The sequence below is a fragment of the Macaca nemestrina genome, unplaced genomic scaffold (genome assembly GCF_043159975.1).
Source record: "Macaca nemestrina isolate mMacNem1 unplaced genomic scaffold, mMacNem.hap1 Scaffold_71, whole genome shotgun sequence".
In the NCBI taxonomy this organism is placed as follows: Eukaryota; Metazoa; Chordata; class Mammalia; order Primates; family Cercopithecidae; genus Macaca; species Macaca nemestrina.
The window spans coordinates 172,446-193,849 of NW_027257862.1; the positions used below are offsets into that span (position 1 = coordinate 172,446).

The 21,404-nt window shown below is 46.8% G+C and overlaps 1 protein-coding gene and 1 long non-coding RNA gene across 22 annotated transcripts in view; one reads left to right on the forward strand and one right to left on the reverse strand.

The window, feature by feature from the left end:
• The window catches only part of LOC139361617 (uncharacterized), a 176,996-nt gene that overhangs the window by 134,774 nt on the left and 20,818 nt on the right, over positions 1 to 21,404 (forward strand). The window lies entirely within an intron of this gene.
• LOC139361616 (disco-interacting protein 2 homolog C-like) overlaps positions 1 to 21,404 on the reverse strand; it is a 65,054-nt gene that overhangs the window by 23,029 nt on the left and 20,621 nt on the right. The window contains exons 4-6 of one of the 18 annotated variants that reach the window (XR_011619183.1): positions 16,051 to 16,202; positions 14,650 to 14,708; positions 5,841 to 13,435 (exon numbers count right to left, since the gene is read on the reverse strand). The exons of 5 other annotated variants lie outside the window; for them this stretch is intronic. Coding sequence is in view for 9 of the 13 variants with exons in the window: in XM_071090229.1 (XP_070946330.1) it covers positions 806 to 1,005 (200 nt within the window). In the remaining 4 variants the exon portion in view is untranslated. Of the gene's footprint in view, position 1; positions 1,006 to 5,840; positions 20,969 to 21,404 lie in introns of those variants that run through there. 12 more of the 18 variants (XR_011619182.1, XR_011619181.1, XR_011619180.1 and 9 more) reach the window with 12 other exon arrangements.

A 21,404-nucleotide genomic window follows, 5' to 3' on the forward strand; every position in this document is an offset into this window, starting at 1 on the left:
AGTCAAAAAAAAAAAACAAAAACAAAAACAAAAAAAACAAACCTTACTCTTCATAGCAAGAGGGAGAATTTATCAAAGTAACTGCAACAAAATCTTAGATGATGTAATTTCAGTGGCTAAGTGAGCTGTCCAGCCCACGTGGCTGGCTCACAGCGCAACAGAGCCAGGTGCTGCTGCAACTGCCCCCCCACCCCGATCGCTTGTGGACATTTTCTGTTTTCCCATATCTCCCTTTTGGATACGTAGCTCGCTACTTTATAGCTAAGCATCAGTAAAACAGGTTGTCTATTTTGAAAAGTAACTATTTTGTCTTTTAAGGACAGAAAATGAAGCAGGTGACAATAGCATGGCGACCTGGTGAATAGATTTAGAGGAATATTTAATACTTGGCACCACTCTGATCCCTTCTTCTCTCATGCTTAGTTACAGCTACCGCCTCCTAGGACAGAACACTTTGAGCTCTGTGAGTAGGAATTAAACATGTTCTAAATCAGAAGTTTTAGTTAAGCAGTATTTTATGTGAATGCCCAGATCCTAAGTGTTCACTGTACTGGTGTGTGGTGTTGAAGAAGGAACGAGGGCTTGGGGCTGCGTTTATGGTGCAGCGTCCGGGTTCCCATATGTGAGATGAGGGCCAAGAGACACGGCCTGGAAGGTTCAGACTGTAGGATTGAATGGATCTACCCACTCCTGGAAAGCCTCAAGTCTAACTTGACTTGGGCTGGTTTTAGGGAGATGCTGGCAGCGCCGTCCTCACAGGTCACTGGGAGGGGCTCTGGCACCGTCCCCGTCAGGTGTCTCATGATCAGCCCAGCTTGCTCATCTCAGAAGCTGTTGGTCGTGTTCTCGTTCCTGTTGTTCGTTGCGTGTTATTTAGGTTCTGTTCATGTGGGGACCTAGGAAGTTCCACAGTGAGAGGAGAGCCGCTGAGCCGCCTTCCTGCCTGGATGCCAGCCCCACGGAGGACCGTAACTGCTTGAGGTTGGCTTCTGCCCCCGGCCTCACCTGTGGAGGCATTGATGCAGTGGTACTTTCTAAGCTCCTGGGGCACACAGTGCTGTTGTGTGGATCCACAGGCTACTGTGGCGTCCAAGCACGTGCTCCCGGAGGAGAGGACTCTGCGGGCACTGATAGTGGGAGCTGGCTGAGAGTCGAGCGAGTTGAGACTCCCTGTGACCTGCACAGCTGCCATTTGCACAGCCCCTCCTGACACCAAGATGGTCGTGCGATAAATGCACAAAGCACATCTCCAGCAAAAAGCCGCCGATTGTCCATATCCAGGATATCCACCACGGTGGCTTTTTGGTGTTAATACGATGAATGTGAGCAGCAGGTGGTCTGCGTCGAGTGTGACTGTGCCACTGCAGTTTTGTTCTCATGTCTTGATGAGCATGAACGGTTCCTGACGAGGGTAGGTAAGGATGCTGTGACCTGAGACTCTGCAGTATTGTAGCTTGAGGAACCAAGGAGTTTTTCTGTCTTGCAAAGCCGTCAGGGAGGATGTTCCAGGCTGGTGACTGCTCCATGAGGTATTTAGGGATCCAGGTTTCTTCCCGACCCCTGCTCTGCGTTCCCAGGGACACGGCTGTCCTTGCCGTGGTTGGGAATGGGTGATTGCCATGCTGGCGGGGGAGGCTTAAGGTGAGAGTGGCCGTGATTTACCTAATCTACATAATGACAGGGAGCCTGGGAGTAAAGTGTAGCCATGGCCTGGAGGATGGATGATGGTTGTTGGTGAACGACTGGCTGCACTCACCGCAGCTGGCCCAGGAATGGGGAAGGATGGCTGAGTATGCCGTTCAACGGTACCTGGTTCTTTCAGATTTGACTTCCTTACGGATTTTCTGCTGTAAAGAGGAGAGAGCCTGTGGTTCTAGGCCAAGCATCTCACTCATCTCATAACATCTTGTATCCCTCAGCCAACATTTATGTCAAGTTTTAGAAGTCCTATCAAACTGGCAAGCATTTCTCAATTTGGTTTAACCATTGGATTTTATATCTGTGTCTGCATCTCTATTTTACATCTATGTGGTTATTTGACACTCTGTAGTACCTTTGTAATAGGTTCTCTTTGGTGGAAGTTACTCTCAACAAACCCTTGCTGCTACTTGAATTTTCAAGGTTGCAAGTAGAAAGGAGAGAATAAAAACCACATCTTCTCTAATTTTAAAATTTGTTGTTTCTCAAATCACACCAGAAGTAAAGATATTACAAATTACAAAAGCAGCCAGAATCAAGGTTAAGAGATTTCTGGGCGATTCTGGCTAATCAGCAGTATTTGCTGAGGTGTGTGCAGCAGAGCAACATGCCAAGAAGCCCGCGACGGGGGAGAGTTGGGAGGCCAGGCTGTGACTTCGGAGGTGTGTTGCCTCAGGGAGAGGAGCTAGATGTAGAGAGGATAAATGGCCACAGGTGTGACCACCGCCATCCTTGCTGCGGTACGGAGGCCTTTGTACAGGGGCCTTTGTGAGCTGAGTTAAAAATCAAAATTGAGAGAGTGCAATGCATTCTTAGTTTTTAAAATAAAATGCTAATAGAGAACGTTTTGTAAGAATGTAAAATGTTACATCTTTGTTTAGAATTTAAGAATAATAATTTGCTTCTGAGACCTTTGCGACTGAGATTTGAAATCTTAAGTATGGTTTTTTCTTCCATGTTTTATACATATGCACGTGTACACATATATGTAAGGTATATAAAAGGAAAATAAGCGTGTCTGTATTCACATTTATATACACTTCCATAATGTGTATACTTCTAGTCACACATAGGTCTAAGAGACTATGACGTGACTTGATAACCATGAGAGGGTAATCGCGCCTCCCGCGTTCCAGGCCTCACACAGCCCGTGCCAGGTTTTGGAAGTAGGAGTTTGTCTGCAGCCACTTCGGGAAGCATGTGGTTGCCAGGATTGCCTAGAGCTCCAGGCTGTCTCCAGTCCCAGCCTCCCTGGGGTAGAAGCTGCCCTACCAGGGGCCTGGACATGGACGTTAGGGCCTGGAGCCAGGGACCGCTCCTGAAGTGGGGGGCTCCCCTCACGGCTGGGCATGACAACCGAGGATAGGAGGCGGAATCAGCCTCGGGCCAGTGCACGGCCTCCCTGAAGTGCTTGCGGGAAGCCCCAGCTGCACTTTGATGACCCCATAGACAGCACCACAATCTGTGAGATCCCCCTGGCCCACCCCTCAGGTTCCTAAAATGATGAAGGTTTCCTGAGCTGCGAATTTTTAGATCTAGGCTAAAAAGTCCTGGGACAGACTCACAGGGTTCTTTATGTAGAAATGATGAGTGTGCTGGTGACTCAGAGCAGGCACTGTACCCTCACTCCAGGGTCCTTTGTGCCAGGTGGAAACGAGCGTGTGGGTCACCCAGAGTCCCTGCATCCTCACTCCAGGCACTGCTCTTTGGTTTCTTAATTAAAAGCCTAAAAGCCTTGATAATGAAAATGTATTCTCCCCAGAGAGTAGAGTTTCCGGTTATGGAGGCTCACCAGTAAATGCCGTGCCAGGTCAAATATGCTGAGATCTGGGCCAGGTCCTGCTTCCTGCCCACGGCCAGAGCAGGTACTTCATTTGGGAGGTGACCCGGGGGATATCTGAGAGGCCTGCCGGTCCCCGAGGGATGAATCCGCTGGCCTTCACATTCTGCTCCGGCCTCCATCGGCTCCTTCCTACCTGCAAACTGCCGGCTTTGACGTTGCCATCATTGGAGATATGTTAGGGACTTGGTATGGGTTGATGCCCATAGGACCAGCAGATCGTGAAAAGGTGGGAACCAGGGCTGGGAGGGTGGTGACCACGGCCAAACTGAGAACGTGGTGGGCTGGAAGGTCCATTTTCTGTCTGAGGTGTTTTTTAAAATAAAAAACAGTGTCTCAGGGACATGAGAGGGGAGGCCACAGACGGGGAGAACGCATCTGTAAAAGACTTATCTGATAAAGGCTGTTATCCAAACCGTGCAAGGAACTCTCAAAACTCAACAAGAAAATGAACAACCTGATTAAAAATGGACGAAAGACCTGGACAGATATCCCAACAAAGAAGATACACAGATGGCAAATCTACACGTGGAAACATGACCCGCGTCTTATGTCATAGGGCGAGGCGTCACTGTGCACCCATCGGCCTGGCCAAAACCTGAACTCCGACACCACCACGTGCTGGTGGGTGTGTGGGCATCAGGACCCTCACTCATCGCTGGGGGAAGTGGGGCATCTCCTGTGGGAGGCAGCGTGGCGGTTTTCCGTGGAACTTAGCTCTCCGACCACAGGAGCAATCACAGTCCTGGACGTTTACTCGGAGGAGCTGAAAGTTTACTTCCATGCGGAAATGTGCACACAGACGTTGACAGCAGCTTTATAATTGCCAAAACTAGAAAGCAACCAAGATGCCCTTCAGTAGGTGAATGGATAAACTGTGGTATGTCAGATACTGGGATATTATTCAGCACTAAAAAGAACTGGACCCCTAAGCCATGAAAAGACACAGAAGGATCTTAAACGCATGTTGCTAAGTGAGACTCCAATCTGGAAAGGCTGCCTGCTGTCTGAGTCCAACTACAGCACAGTCTGGAAAAGGCAAAGCTGTGGAGACAGTCAAACAATCAGCGGCTGTCAGGGGTTGGGGAGGGGAGAGATGAATGGGAGGAGCATAGGGGGTGTGTAGGGTGGGGCAGCAACTCCAGGTGGGGCTTTCATGGGGGATCCATGCCGTTCCACGTCTGTGAAACCCACAGAGTGAGCAGCAGCAGGCCGAGTCCTCGTGTGAGCTGTGAACTGTGGGTGGTGGTGCCGTGTTGATGCGGGTCTGTCGGTCGTACAGACATGCTGGTCTGGTGAGGGCAGGAGAATGATGGAGGCTGTGCCTGTGCTGGGAAAGGATATGTGAGGACTCTCTGTACTTTCCTCTTGATTTTGCTATGAACCGAAAACTGCTTTTAAAAACGTCTATTGAAAAGGCAAACAAAAGAGTGCTGGCCAGACAACATCAGTGTGAGGGTGTGGCCTGTGTTCTACGTTCAGAATTTCCCTTTTAGAATACACATATCTAAATTTTTCAAAGTTAAACCTTTGCATTAAGTAACTCACTACCAAGTTACAGTATCAGCTTGAGCGCTGCCAGGATGGCCAGGATCCTGTATCCTGACCGGCTTCTCCCCTTACAGGTGCAGTTGACGTCCATGGCCACATCTCAGTAAGCGGCAGGACTGGAATCAGGAGTCAGGCTTTGCGGGACAGAGAGGAAGTGAGACCTTGTAAGCACGTGGCTGAGGGCGGGCAGGGAGGAGCCCGTGGCAGGGAGCCGGCAGGGATGACTTTTTGACCAGTTTTCCTTATCGCTGAGGCCTTCTTAGACTTGGGGAGTTGGGAGTCCCCACTCTCGGGTGCCTCAGAAACCAAAGGCTGCTTGTAATGCTCAAGTTCCAGATGCCTCAGGGGAGGTACCTGGGTTGTTGGGTGCAGTTCCGTTATTTGCTGCTCGGTGGGATTTGCCCGCAGCATTTCTGGTTGTTTTTAAGAGCTGATGTTTGAGCTGCTTAAAATCACATATGGATGTCGATTTATCTATAAAAGTTAAGAATGGAATTTGAGTGCAAAGAGTTGTGAAAATGCTCAAGGTTATGTACTAATGTATACATTACATTTGTGGAAGTATTTGAAAGTGCAGGATTTACATTAAACACTTCTCTTGATTTTTGTAATATCTACCTGTCATTTTCCCATTTGATTAATAGATGTCAGAGGGCTTAAATTTTGAGTGCCTGAATTCACTGAAATTAAAACTTCTTACATCAAATGTAATTGAACTGAATGTAGCAACAGTGCATACTTTTAGAAGTACTGATTTAAAAAAAATATATAAAAACACATATCCATGAACATGCAGATGGGGGCAACATATTAAACCATGGAAGTAGAATTAGTATTGTTTTCTGAGAAGACAAATTTTTAAAAAGTCAAGGGGTTTTATAACTTTCTAGTTTCCAACTTATTTGCCCTAAAGTGGAACATTGACAGCAGCAGAAGAGGAGATCCTGGGCCAGTGCAGGCTCTGGGAGCAGCGGGGTGAGTGCTGGAAGGAGCTGGCTGGAGGCAGAGCAGGGAGGTGCTCAGGCAGGCCAGGACGGCCTCAGGGCACGCGGCTCAGTGAGTGAGAAAAAGTTCACATTTCTTGGAGAGCCCTTGACTCTGCCCACAGAAAACCCAAACTCCTTCCAACGGGGATGTGCATCTCATGTAAAAGTTGTTACTCCCAGAAAGAAAACCAGTGGAAGTAGAAATTTTACGTATGCAGAAATTACTTCAAATTTGTTTCTAACCTTATCCTTTTCTTCCCCCATCTTAATGTGTGGTGACTTTCTGCAGGTGACGCACACATCTTAGGAGAGCGCTGTATTTCAGTTGCTGTTGGCTCTGATGTGACTTTGTGGTGTCCGATGTTCTGGTTCTGAGGTTCTGCGCAGAACGTGGCTCCTCCCTGCTGAGTGTTGCTTGTTGAAGGCCCGTGTGGAAACTTTTCCTGTAAGCTCGTTGACCGCAGCAGTCTTGGTTCAGAAACCTTTGGACCTCCTGAGACTTCACACAGCCTTCTAACCTTTCTAGTGTGACCTTTTCATTTTACTGTTCCCCATTAACCCAGATGTTTTCCAGAATGTAAGCAATCTGCTGAATGCAGGGTCGGGGGTGCCCTCCGTTGGCTCTGGGGAGAAGCATGGCTGTTTCTCCGGGTGGAGCTTCCCGCCCACCATGGTGTGCTCCAAGCCGCAGCAGGGTTCTTTGGCAGAAATAATCGTCGAAGGCCTGCGTGGTATGGCTGTGGGTATGCGACCTCGCGGCCATACCGGCCCCTCCCCATCAGTGGTACCACAGAGAGGAGCAGGGGGAGGCCTGATGTGCTTCTGAGACTGCGTTGTCCGTGTGTAACTAGACATGCAGAGAAAGTGTTGGAGATGAGCAGGAGACGGTGTCTGTCCCTGATGAGCTTAGCCGTGCCCTTGAGCGGGTCAGGTTTCTGTGCGGCTGATCTGGACTCAGCCTGGCTGTGGCAGTGCAGGTGACTGCTGGGCTTTGGCAAGGCTGCACCCACTGTCCGTCTGAAACGGCCCCCTTCCCAGGCTCGCTGTGCCAGCTGGGCGCCCAGGCCTGATTTCCCGCCAGGACGGAGGCCCTGTGTATGTGTTGGGGAAGGGGGAGGTGGGAGTCCTGCTTTATTGCCGTATCCAATGCCACGTGGGGTCAGCACTCAGGAAACATGTGCTGTGTGGGTCAGCGATTGAGTTCAGAAACCTGGAAAATTCAGCAGTGTAGGCTTTGGCCATGACCTGTCCAGCCCTGCGGCTCTTTGTTTCTGTCTCTGAATTTCCTGCCATAGCATCCTCCTCCTTCCAGGGGCCCCTGTTCCCATATGGCTGTTGGCAGCTTCACAGGTTCCTCTGCCTCCCCTCCCGGGCCCTGGTGTGGCTGGGGCAGCTAGTAGCTATGCAGATCCCACAGCCAGTAGACGGTTGGTGCCAACGTCTTGGGCCTGGGTTACCTGAGTCAACGACTCCAGTACATGGCTGAGCTTACCCCGAATGTCTGGATCGGAAGGCCTTGGGTTGCAGAAAGGTGGGAGTTCGATATCAAAGGACAGCCTGCAATGCAGAAGGGGAAATGGCTGTGCTGGATGGCCAGCTAGAGGAGTCTGTGCAGAGCCTGGGACCCGGTGCAGACACAGAGCTGACATGGGCAATGCAGTGACACGGCCACCGTGGAAGTGGGCAAAGTTACAGGCTTCAGACCGATATGGAGGGGCTGGTCTAAAACAATCCTCATTTTCCTTTAATCCTAGCAACTGCTGGCTTTTGGGGTGGGGAAGTGAGATCTGTGGTGGCCGCGAGGAGAGACAGGGATTTTAATTAAACCCCTCTTTCTGGGAGAGGGGAGTAGCCTTTTCTTTAGGACGGTGAGCATCGTCATCTCAGGCAGCTCAGGCTGCTGTAACGAAACACCATTGACTGAGTGGCTTATGAACAACAGGAATTTGTTTCTCACAGTTCTAGAGGCTGGAAGGCAGGATCAGGGTGCTATTGGGTGGGTTCTGGTGTGGGCTCCTTCCTGGTTGGCACATACCTTCTCTCTGGCCCTGATACAATGGGAGGGTGAGGGATTTGCTGGACCCCTTTGTGAGGCACAAATCCCATTTAAGGGTCTCCAGCCTGAGGAACTCATCACCTCCCAAAGACCTCCTGACAGCATCACATTGAGGGTGAGGATTTCAACCTGTGTTTTGGGGGGCAGGCAGTTCGCAATCGTCACCCTCTTTGTGTATTTCTGACTCAACATTGAGTCTGCCTTTGGCTCTCCAGGGGACAGAGCCTGTGTGGACACTGAGCAAGGTCAGAGCTGCAAGCATGTGCACATCGGGGGCAAGGGAGCTGCCAGGGGTGTGAGAAGGGGGTTTCAGCGTCAATCGGAGCTGCTTTCCTGGCAAATGTACTCATAAGCTATCCTGGCAACATTTGCTTTTCACGAAGAGTCGATGAGGCAGTGGGGGCAGCAGGCGGTGTTGCCAGAAGCTTGGAACTGATGGGCAGCAGAGAAGGGGCAGAGGCCACGACCTTGGGGTGGTCAGCAGTGCCAGGTGTCTGCCCTCCAGGACTCACGCCTGTGATTGTGCGGAGACTGAGCCGACCGGGGCTTGCCGGCCAGTGTGGCTCTCATGCAGGTGATTATCGGGGTTGGTTTCTATGTAATGTTCCCTCAACCTCATGCCCCCCCCCCCCAACAATTTCTGTGCCTAGCAGAAATCATGCTGCATTTCCTTGATGAAGCCTTGAGTTTCCTGTGGAGATGTAGGAATAGCACGATTTGGCTCACGTCAAAATACTTTGCAGTGAAGCTGCACGGAAGAGGTTTCTAGGCTTCCATTTGACGTTTTCAACAATGCCTGAGTGTTACAGGACTGTCTTGCTTGTTAAAAAGCACCAGATGAAAAAGGCTAGTAGTTAATTATGGAGACTTTTTACATTAGCACAGAGACGGTGGCTTGAGGCAAATTCAGTGTAACGTAGGTGTGTTTGTAAGCCGTCAAACGGACCATCTCTCTGCGGGCGACACATGTTTTCCGGTATTGGTTTTGTTCTGTAAAAGGATGACTGGCATGCGGTACAGTCGTTCCAAAATTCACCTGGAAGGTGTCCACATGGTGCTTTGTTTTCTCCTGACATTCTGGGCACCACGAGGAAGTATTCCTGTCTTCAGCACTAGCAGGAGACTTTTCCTGAACACCTGCTCCTCTTTGGCGTTGTGGGTGTGAAGGGGTCAGAGTGACCCTGTCTTCATGGAGCTTTCAGACACCATGGGGATAGTGTGGCACAAGTGTCGGGCTCAGGTGGGACTCAGGTGGGACAGAGGCTTTCCCCAGAAAACAGCTGCCGATTCCAGGACGGCCCTCCTGCATCATGTCTGAATTAAGGCTGTTCTATTACAGCAGGGGTGTCATGTTAACTGGAAGTGCGCTTTTGTTCTGGGCAGTAAGTAAATTAATTGTACATTTGCCAAGGACAGTGAGGTTTGATTTGATGAATCCAGTAGGGAAAAGGAGAAGGGGCGTGGCTGGGTGGGGACGTGTGTGATGGGAGCAGAATGGAGCAGCCATCCAGGCTGTTGGGATGGAGGGGCCGCGCCCGCATTTTCATGGGGTCTGTCGCTGTTTGTGCCACTAGACCTGAACCTCTGTCTCTACAGTAGTAACGCATCATTCACGTCCCAGCAGGCCAAGTCCTCAGGAAAATGGGGCCAAAAAGTAGAAAACCATGACCGTAGAAGGCAACGGCACGTGACTGAGCTTTCTGGGTTGTGCGTCCTTGTGATAAAAACAGTCCTAACTGAGCTGAACACCAGAATGAAAACGAACCTTCCTCCGTGCTGAAGTCGGAAGAGGTGTGCTTGGCTATCCGCAGTGCCTGCCTGTTTGGGCGGTGATTACTGCAGGTCACACGTGCTGTACAGGAGGAGGGCAGTGAACTCTGGAGCCAGGCTGGCCGGGTGCAAGTCCCAGCTCCATAGCCAGCTCTGTGATCTGGGACAATTCACCTATGTCCTCTGCCTCTCGGTTTCCTCCTCTGTAAAAGGGGGGTAATAGTCGCATCTATCTGAAAGGGCTATGTGAGAATTAAACGACCTTGTAAATGTAAGGGGCTGAGAACAGTATCTGCTCTTGGTGAGCAGAAGGATGACCAGGAGGTGACCAGCAAAATACCCCTTTCGAAGCCTCAATACTGTTCTGTAGTGAGCAAAGACATAGCTCCTCTCTGGACGAAGCCATTAATAGTCGATCCTGGCAGGCAGAGTGCAGATTCCTTCAAATCAGAAATTTGAACTCTGGCCAATGACTGCTGTACTGATTAAATCTTAGGATTTGTTGTTAATGGTAAAGTAGTCTACAAAAACAGAAACAGTCTGAAGGAGTTTGAGAGGGTGTGGGCTCAGCTGCAACCTCTCCTCCCAAGGCCGTTGGTCAACATCATCTCTAGCCCTGTGGAAAGACAGAAGCAGTGAAGAAAATGTCGGACAAACATTTGGTGTGTTTGTACACTTCTCCCAGAAATCCTAAATGCTTTGCATGTTTCAGCTAATAATTCATTAAAATGGATTATGCTGACCATTTTATAACCTACTTCACTGCTCTCCTGTCTAAATCCATCCCTTTGTGACACATTTTTTTTACACTTGGCTCATTTTTTCAATTGTGTTTGCTGTCTTACTCCCATGTAAAGGATAAATGTGCATGTTTGTTGATTTGACTGAGACAGCTAATGCTAAATGTCTCTGTTCCTTGAATGTTGACTTGTGATGGTGTCATTTAAGTCTCTTCTCTTACCCCTTGAGTCAGCAAAATATTCCGTGTTACTTTGAGCAAAACTTGCTCATTAGTGTTATGGAGAGTATAAAAGCAAATGGAATAAGTTTCCTGCCTTCAGGAGGATTGAAATCTCAGTCGGTATGACAGCATGGATGGGAGTCGGCTCAGTTTGCAGCTTTTAAAACATGTTGGAATCTTTCCTCTGCCACTTTTGATGGTGAGACCCTGAGCAAATCATTTCCACAAGCATCATGCTCTCCATCTATGACATGGAAGTAAAAATAGCAATCTTGACAGAATTGTGATGACTACAGACGTGTACCTAACCTCTTATTTACTGCCTCCCGATAGAAGATATTGTAACTCATCCCATTTGAGAGCAGGTGGTGATCACCCCATCCTGTGAGATTCAAGTATAAGTATCTGGAATCCCCCATCTGCAGGTGAGGAAGACCCAGCAGCCCTCACAATGTCTTCTGGAAACTGGATTTTGTTTGAAGGGTGAACTGACTCCAAGTTTCTTCTGTTTTCACGTATTGTCCTTCCTACGTGGCTCCTGGGGTTTTTCCCTTCCTCCCAATCTACATTAACCTGATAACAGCCAGCTATGTTTTCTAGAATTCCCCTAAATTGACTCATGCCAAATACTGAATACAGTAGATTGTGAGGGGTTCATTAAATCACGATAGAGCATCCTAAGAAGGAAAGTAGACACCTTTGTTCTTAAAGGGTCTTCAGCTATCCCACCCTGGAGAAGGTTGCTGATTTCCTTTTCTCCTCGGGCAGTCTTGTTACTATGCATCACTTCTTTTCTCTGAGATGGAGTCTCGCTCTGTCACTCAGGCTGGAGTGCAGTGTCATGATCTTGGCTCACTGCAACCTCCATCTCCTGGGTTCAAGTGATTCTCCTGCCTCAGCCTCCCGCGTAGCTGGACTACAGGTATGTGCCACCACACCGAGCTAATTTTTGTATTTTTGGTAGAGACAGGGTTTCACAATATTGGTCAGACGGGTCTTGAACTCTTGACCTCGTGATCCATCCACGTTGGCTTCCCAAAGTGTTGGGATTACAGGCATGAGTCACCGTACCCGGCCTGCATCACTTTTTATGCCTCGTCTTCATCCTTACAGCTTCTCCTTCCTAGTGGCCTCAACTCCCAACCCCGGAGTACGGGTCACAACTGTCCATCTTCATGCACCACAGCTTAATTCCCCTTCTTCTCCTCCCCACCATGCCCTATGGGCTGCTTTTCTACAACCAGAGTGGAGACCCAGGGAGATCTGCTAAACTAAGACAGTGCTCACCCCTGGGAGAAAAATCTACTTCCCAGTTCTCAGTCCTGCTAAACTATTGTTAAGATAAAGAAGGACCATGATAAATCCTATTGGCTAAGAGAAGAAGAGTCTCCATGTTGCCATAGGACAAGAGAGGAGGTGACAGAATCTGCAGCCATTTGGTCGAATATGTGATATGTGAGTCATTCTGAGGAATACGTTAAAATTCTGTAGTCAGATCTTGGAAAATGGTAGTTCCAGCAGAGGGAATAATATAACAAAAAACCCAGGCAGAAAACAAGTGTGTGTGTGTGTGTGTGTGGAGAAGAACAATAATGTGATGTGAATGAAGGGTTCGGTGTCATGAGTGAGAAATGGCTGACCGAAAGTAGGGAGATGCAGAGAGGAAGATACCACGGGAAGACTGAACATCACATTAAGTGATTTAGGTGATTCTGCCTGCAGTGCAAATATTTTGGGCTCTGAAGTGAAGTCATCAAAAGGTTTACGTCTGTAATGGAGGATTGGTCTAGATAGCCTCTCAGATCCCACTCGGCTTTGAGATCCTTGATTCCGGGTCACACCTGCGGGTCTGGAGGGCAGTTCTGCAGGGTCATGAAGGAAGGATTCCAGGAGGCTGTGACACGAAGGGCATTCAGGTGACCACATCAAGAGATCAAGTGGGGTAACAAAAGCCTGAACTAAAAGGAATGCAGTGTAAATATGAAGGAGAAAGAGGAAATGGGAAACTTACTAGAAACGATAAGTAGAGAAAAAGGGGAACGTGTGATTCCAAGGTTTAGAACAGTATTTGTAAGTTACAGTCCCACAACTTCTTGCATAAACAGTATCTAAGAGAGTCATTTTAAGAAGAAGAGCAAACTTCCAAGTTCCACTGAAAGACATCAGCATCTCTGTGGAGTGAATTGGGGAAAGAGAATGAAGAAGTCTGCTCAACTTTTAGACACACAAAATGTGAATTGAATTGCATGAGTGACAACAATGTGAAGATATTTAACAGGAGCTCTTTTTTCTCTTTTTGGCCTACGGTATTTAATCCTTCTATCATTATCGTCCTTTCTCTAATTTGATGTCTTTGAACCTTTATTCAAAAATCTACTACGTATATGTAACATGTTTGTGAGATTATTACTAGACCCTCTAGGAGGTTTCATTAACCCAGTTTTCTCTTATTATACCAATACCACACTATCTTGGTAGTTCAGGTAAGTCCTCCACCGTTTTATTCCAAGTTGTCTTAGCTCTGTTGGGTTCTTTAAATTTCCAGACACATTTTGGAATCCGCTAGTTCATTTCTACTGAAAAATAAAAATAAAAATAAAAATCATGCTGTGATTTTGATTGGAATTGCATTAAACCTCTGATCCACAAGCGCAGAACTGACATCTTAACAATATTGAGCCTGCTGATCCATGGACACAATATATCACTTCATTTATTTAGTTCTTTAATTTATTTCAACATCACTGCCTGCTTTTCAGTGTATAGATCTTACACATCTTTTGTCAGATTTAGTCTGAGGTATTTCATGTTTTGATGTGCTATAATATTGCTTTGTAAATTTCCATTTCCAATTATTTCTTTGCCAGTGTATAAAGAGATATTGCTTATGTGTTTAGCTTGTATCTTGCAAGCTTTCCAAACTCACTTATTAGTAAGTAATTTATTATTATTAGTTTTAGTGGCTTTTTGTGATTTCAGGAGATTTTCCACACAGGTGATCACGTCACCTGCAGATCCAGATAGTTTTAAATCTTTTCTAATAAGGGTGCATTTTATATATTTTAACTTGCCTTATTGCACTGACTAGACTCCAAAAAAATGCTGAAAAGCAGTGAGGAAAAAGTCATCAGGTGGGATGGTAAATACAGCCCCTGTTCTTCCATTTTGACCTGAAGCACCCAGTGTGATCATTTTCTCATTTGATTTTCGTGAGGACTTTTTGTTTCCTTTTTTTCCTTTATTTTTAAAAAATACACTATCTTTTAGGCAGTTTCACCTTCACAGAAAAATTGAGGGAAAGGTGCAGAGAGTCCTTCTATATGCCTTCCCTTCCCCCACGTGCACAGCCTCCCCCACTAAAAACTCTCCTGCCCAGAGGGAGCGTTTGTAACAATTGAAGAACCGACGTTGACATATTGTCACCCAGAGTCCACAGTTTACATGAGGGCTCCGTCTTGGTGCTGGTTCTATGGGTTTGAACAAAGGTGTCATGACATGTATCCACCATGATAGCATCGTACAGAGCAGTTGCACTAAAATCCTAAAAATTTCCATGTTCCACCTCATCATCTCTCCCTCTTCCCAACACCTGGGAACCACGGATAGTTTCACTCCATAGTCTGGCCTTTTTCTGAATGTCCTTTAGTCTTTTCTGATGGGTCTCTTTTGTGTAGCCGTGCATGTTTAAAGTTCCTAAGTGTCTTTTCATGGCTTGACAGCTCACTTCCTTTCAGTGCTGAAGAATATGCCATTGTTTGGATATATCACAGGTTATTTATCCACTCACCTAGTGAAGAACATTTTGGTTTCTTCGTTGCCTCCAAGTTTGAGCAATTATGAATAAAGCTGCAATAAAATTAGCAATTATGATTAAAGCTTCTATAAATGTCCGTGTGCAGGTTTTTCTGTGAACACAAGTTTTCAACTCCTTTGGATAAATACTGAACAGTGCAATAGCTGGATCACATGTTAAGAGGATATCTCGTGCCCATCAATGATACACTGGATACACAAAATGTGGCACGTATATACCACGGAATACTATGCAACCATAAAAAAGAATGGGTTCCTGTCCTTTGCAGGGACATGGATGAAGCTGGAAGCCATCATTCTCAGCAAACTAAACTAAAAGAGGAACAGAAAACCAAACACCACATGCTCTCACTCATAAGTGGGAGTTGAACAATGAGATCACATGGACACGGGGAGGGGAACGACACACACGGGGGCCTGTTGGGGGTTGGAGGCAAGAGGAGGGAGAGCATTAGGACAAATACCTCATGCATGCAGGGCTTAAAACCTAGATGATGGGTTGACAGGGGCAGCAAACCACCATGGCACATGTATACCTATGTAATAGACCTGCACATGTATCCAAGAACTTAAAGTAAAATTTAAAAAATAGGGAGTATAGTTTGGTAAGACAATGTGATAATTTTACAAACACAAAACATGTCATACCCACTTCCCCACCTCCCTCAAGTGCTTTCAACAGCATCCTGTTGCTGTTATTAAGAGAATAAAGCATCTACCATCATCTCCCAGCCCCTGCCTGCCTGCCTTCATTCTTGTCTTGTGCCACTTTCTCCCGTGCTTACTTCCTTGCACGTGCCTGTTTCCTGCTGCAAGAGGCATTCTGCAGCACCCCCATCTCTGTTTAGACCGTGGTGTCCCTACACTCCACCGCCCTCAACAATCAACCTCTACTTCTCTCCAGACTGCAAGGGGATCATACCTTCCAGAATGCATCGGTTTTCTACCTCTCATCCCAAGATACGCCAGATTCTTTTACAGCATAAATTTAGAGAACCCCGCTTCCCTTTCTTTGGTGTGCTTTCCTGAATTCTTCATCAGAAACCCATTAGAGTGATTGTCTTATTAGTGCCCATTCTCCCCATCAGGCTGCAGGTTCGTGAGAGCAGGGGCCACGGTCATGTTGGTGAACCACGGTATTCTCAGTGACTATCCATGTGCTTAGAAAGTATTTGCTGAATGAGTAAATGGGTCTGCAGTTCCAACCAAAGCTAGAAGCTTGACTTTGGAAGAATGAAAGTAGATAACGTCTCCAAAGCAGACCCCATAGCATGAGAAAAGAAAGGAAGAACGGAGGCAGAGCTGAAGGATGAATATCGGCACAGGAGTAGGTGAGAGTTCCAGAAATGCTGGGTTTTCACGTGTTTTTACTTACCTCCTATCTGTGTTTCCATCTCTGTGTAGCGTGACTCTCACATCCCTCTCAATTTCTACATTTCTTTACTGACAAGGACAGAGGTAGTGCATTGGACACACTACTAACCAGCATACTCTCTCGGACTTGCAAGGAAATGTAGAGAAAACAATCTAGAAATGGTATCTCAGAAGAAAAAAATATCAAAAATATGAGAATAAATGTGGGAAAAAAATCAATGTTTAAAGACAACTTCTCAACATATTTAGGTATCTCTGGGACCTAAAATTTCATCAGAACTCCCCACACTTCTTTCTTTTTACATTGCTCTGTGTGTGTGTGTGTGTGTGTGTGTGTGTATTCAACAGAAATCTACCAAAAAAAAAATAATAATAATGCTATTGCTAGAATAATGCTACTACAGGGGAGAAAAATGTAATCTTTTCTTCCACCCATCTTAGCTTCATTGGTTGGGGTTCCTATAACAAAAGACAGATGAACCCCCAAAAAAGCAAGCGGAGGTTTATTAGCATGTATATTTCATATATACATGAGAGATACACAGGGAATGAGGGAATCTCAAAGAGACAGCTCAGACCTTTCTTTTATATAACATCTTCAACAAGGATAATAAATGTTTCTAGAAGTGCCAAGACAAAGTAAAAGGACTTTGGGTCATTGGGGGCAACAAATTGTGGGAAGGCCAATAAATGATAGATTTTTGTGTAAATTCCTCTGGTGCTGTTTCCTGAATAAGGGTCTGAAGTTGTCTACAGAGATTGAGCTGCGTCCTTTCTGGCAGAGAGGGGAGAAAGGGCACTTTTGTCTTTGTATAATATGATTATGTTGTGTGCTTTTCAGAAACTAGAGGGAAGGCCAGAGCGCTGCTTAATTGCTTTCAGCTCAAAATATTTTAGCATGGCGTGTTGTATTCTCTGCACTGTTCCTGCTGCAGATATCTCTAAAGGCATCAGTCGCATCCACAGCACTACTTGTGGGGAAATATTGAGCAGAACTGGAATCAAATGTATAATTCAGCCCCATAGAATCTGAGCCACAGGACAGAGAGAACTGCCCGGGAGTCAAAGCAGACACTGAGCAGCTGACATTCTAAGAGTCTCCTTCCAGTAGATCGGCGCATAAACTCAAGTTCTTTTCACAGATTTGTCTGTGTTTCTTTTTTGGAAAAAAACATAACCCTGTAGCGAAAATGTCTACTTCACAGTGCACCAAAACATCTGGAGCCTTAGCCAGAAGCAGCACAGACCCAGGCAGCCTGGTGATGTCCGGCGGGGGCAGCCCATAAAATCCATCAGCATGTGGCCCTGCGAGCCGCCACCAGTAACATATGTTTACATGCTAATGAATGTCAGGCTCATTTAGAACAAATTTGCATCCATCAAAGTCAAACAGCGAGCAGAGCAGCACATTTTCCTGTGTGTCAGTGGCCCCTGAGATACCAGGGAGAACTTGAATTGCCTGACCCCTTCAACTTCCAAGCATCCCAGAGGGAAAATGCAGACCCCAGGAAAGGACTGTGCTGGAAACCATTTGTTCTTACAGATGTCCGGAGTAGTCTTGTGACTGACCCAAAGACTCCCCTCTGAGGGTGGGGGAGACCTAGGTTAGGAGAGGGTGAACCGTGCTGCCTTCTAAGACCTTCCTTCTAAGGGAGGTTGGGAGAAACCCAGAGTAGGTGGAGGTGAGCCATGCTGGCAGGACCTTCCTTCTAAGGGAGGGTGGGGAGACCTAGGGTACGTGGAGGTGAGCCATACTGGCAGGACCTTCCTTCTAAGGGAGGGTGGGGGAGACCTAGAGTAGGTAGAGGTGAGCCATGCTGGCAGGAACTTCCCTCTAAGGGAGAGTGGGGGGACCTAGGGTAGCTGGAGGTAAGCCGTGCGGGTAGGATCTTCCTTCTAAGGGAGGACGAAGTGTGCTTTGCTAGACTCTGCGCTTGAGTCTCAGCGTGGCGGACCCAGATGGGAGCAAGTCACTTCTATCCTATGATTCTGGGTGTCCTCATCTGTCATGGAAGGTTTGGTTAGATGAGCTTAAAGTCACTCCAGTTGCAAAGCTGTGTGACTTGTAGATACATGCCAGTGTGAATGACTCACTTCACTTTTACAAGTTGCACAGATAGCCAGGCTTCCCCTTGTATCAGTCAGGAGGTCCCAGAAGACTTTGTCACAGGCAAAGAGGTGATTAAAAGGAGTCACTGACGGGATTCTTTGGAGATCGGTGGGCAGGGCCCAAGGGAAGTGAGAATAGCACTCCCCAGATTATGGGCAAGGGATGCCTGGGGAGGGGCTGCTAACGTGGACAGGCATGAGTAAGAGAGGACTGAGGACAGCTCCTCTCCCTCCTCCACCTTCTACCTGCTGCCAGCAATGAATCCAACCAGCAGCCCTAGGCCAGGCCAGGCTCCCAGAGTCAGAGCCAGGAAGAAGCCAGGCACATGGAGAAGCCACTGGTCCCCACCAACACCAAGGGTGCAGTAAGAATTTTGATGGAAACATTTAAAAACTCATTCAACAACTTCCTATCTCCCCAACCAGCCTCTACATATGATTCCACCTTTTCCGACTCCTGAGCCATCCTCAGGGGTGTCACAGGGGTGGGGCTGCCTGCTCTGCCCAGGGCCTGGGACCCTCCAACCTTCGGAGGTCTGGAGTCCCCTCTCCCCTCCCTGGCAGCAACTGTCTTCTCTGCTGTCAAATTATCACTTCCATCCTCCCACAACACATGAGAATTTAAGACGGGATTTTGGTGGGGACACAGCTAAACCATATCAAAGGGGGGACCTGGGGCTTCCTCATGGGGCTCTGGCATGAGCTTGGGTGACACAGGTTATAAGACCCCATCTGCTTCAGGTTTAATTGCATACCCCAATATTCCCAGGTTGTAGTCCTAACCAAGGACCTCAGAATGTGTCTGTATGTGGAGATAGGCCTTTTAAAGAGGTGATGAAGGTAACGAAGTCATTAGAACTGATGCCCTTGTAAGAAGAGATCAGGACACAGACATCTATTGAGGGACAACCGCACGAGGACACAAGAGAAGATGCCATCTGACAGTCAAGGAGAGATGCCTTAGGAGGAGCCAGTCCTGAACCCACCTTGACCTTGGACCTCCAGACTCCAGGACTATGAGAAATACATCTCTGTCTTTTCACAAAACTGCCTGTGGCAGCCCAACCAGAGCCATGCGCCATCTTTGGTTCTCAGAAATTCCACTGGTTTTTATACTCCTGGATTTTAGGAGGCCCCTGGATGACCAGCATGTGGCTAAAGTTAGAGAAGGAGTTACTTGTGTAAGAGAGCCCCACACATCTCTGAGCGGACACCGTACAGCCCATGAGATATTGGGTGTAGTACCATCCTCTCTTCCCTAGGATATTAAGAACAATATCACAGGAGGGGTGTACAGCCACAGCCCCTGCGTCACTGGGAGCAATAGCATCTTCTCCCCCTCTCAATATAAGGAACAATATCCCAGGGTGGGTGTACATCCCCTGTGATATTGGGTGTAACGTCATCGTCTCCCAATGCGGATATTAAGCATAGTGTCACAGGGGGGTGTATACCTTCTCCGCTATCGGGAATAATATCCTCTCCCCTCAGGACTGTATGCAAAATATCGAAGGGGTTTTACAACTCTTGCGATATGGGCAGTAATATCATCCTCTCCCCACCTAGATGTTAGGAACTCTATCACAGGCGGCCGTACATTTCTTGCGATATTGGGAGTCATATCCTCTCCCATCATGGATATTAAGAACAATATTACAATGGAGGTGTACCACCCACTGCCATATTGAGAGTAATATGCTCTCCCCTTCGGGATATTAGGAACAATATCGCAGGAGGTGTGTACAACCTCTGCGATATTGGGAGTAATATCATCCTCTCCCCCTGAATATAAGAAACAATATCACAGGAGGATGTACACCCCCTGTGATATTGGGAGTCATATCATTTTCTCTCCCTCTGGATATTTGGAACAATATCACAGTGGGTGTGTACACCCTCTGCGATTTTGCCACTAGTATCATCGTCTCCCTCCCAGGATATAGGGAACCATATCACAAGGAGGTGTACACCCCCTGCGATACTGGGAGTGATATCGTCCTCTCCCTCCCTGGATACTAGGAACAATATCACTAGGGAGTGTACACCTCCTGCAATATGGAGACTAATATCATCCTCTCGCCCCCTGGATATTAGGAACCATATCATAGGGGTGGTGTACACCCCCTGTAAAATCAGAAGAAATATCATCCTCTCCACCTTTGGATGTTAGGGACAATATCACGGGGGAGGTCTACGCCCCCTTCGATATTGGGAGTTGTATCATCCTCTCCCACCCAGGATATAAGGAACAAGACGACCGAAGGGAGGTACACCCACTGCCATAGTTTCAATAATGTCATCCTCTACCCCCTGGCTGTTAGGAATAACATCATAGTGGGGTGTACACTTTCTTCGATATTGGGAGTGATATCATCCCCTCCCCGCTGGATATCAGGAACAAGTCTATTAATTATTAATATTAATAAATATAAGAAAAATTAAGAGTAATCATCGACATTAATAATCACAATAAAGATAGTAAAATAGTTAAAAATGTTAACGATTAGCATTAATAATCAGTAGTAATATCACTACTAATAAAATAATGATATCAGCAATTGTTACTTAAATCAATATTAAGTGATGCTGGTAATAAAATAACAATATTAGCAATTATTTTAAGCATGCATAATCATATATTTAAAATAATTATCCATAACAGTATCCTATTAATAGTATCATTGATAATTGTTAATATCGATCATGGATGTTTAATAATTAATCATATTACTCCTAATACCGCAGGGGGTGTACACCTACCTGTGATGTTGTTCTTAATATCCAGGGACAGAGAGCATGGGATGTTGTTCCTAATTATCAAGGAGGGGAGAGTGCAATATTACTCCCAATATGACAGGGTGTGTACATCCCCCCCAAGGCACTGTTCTTGCCATTCAAAACAAGAGAGGATGACATGACTCCAGATATCGAAGAAAGTGCAAACCCACGTGTGATATTCTTTCTAATATCCAGAAAGGAAGAAGAGGATAGTAATCCTCATATGGCAGGAGGGGTACACTCACTCTGATATTTTTCCAAATATGCCGGGGGAAAAGAGAATAATTGCATTCCCAATATCGCACCAAGGGTTGTACACCCCGTGTGAGATGGTCCTTCATAATGTTTCAAGGCGGGAGGGATGATATTATGACATATATGGCAGAAAGTGTACACTCCCCAGGGATATTGTTCCCATGATCCTGGAGGGAAGGGGATGATATTACTTTAAATATTACAGAAGGTGTA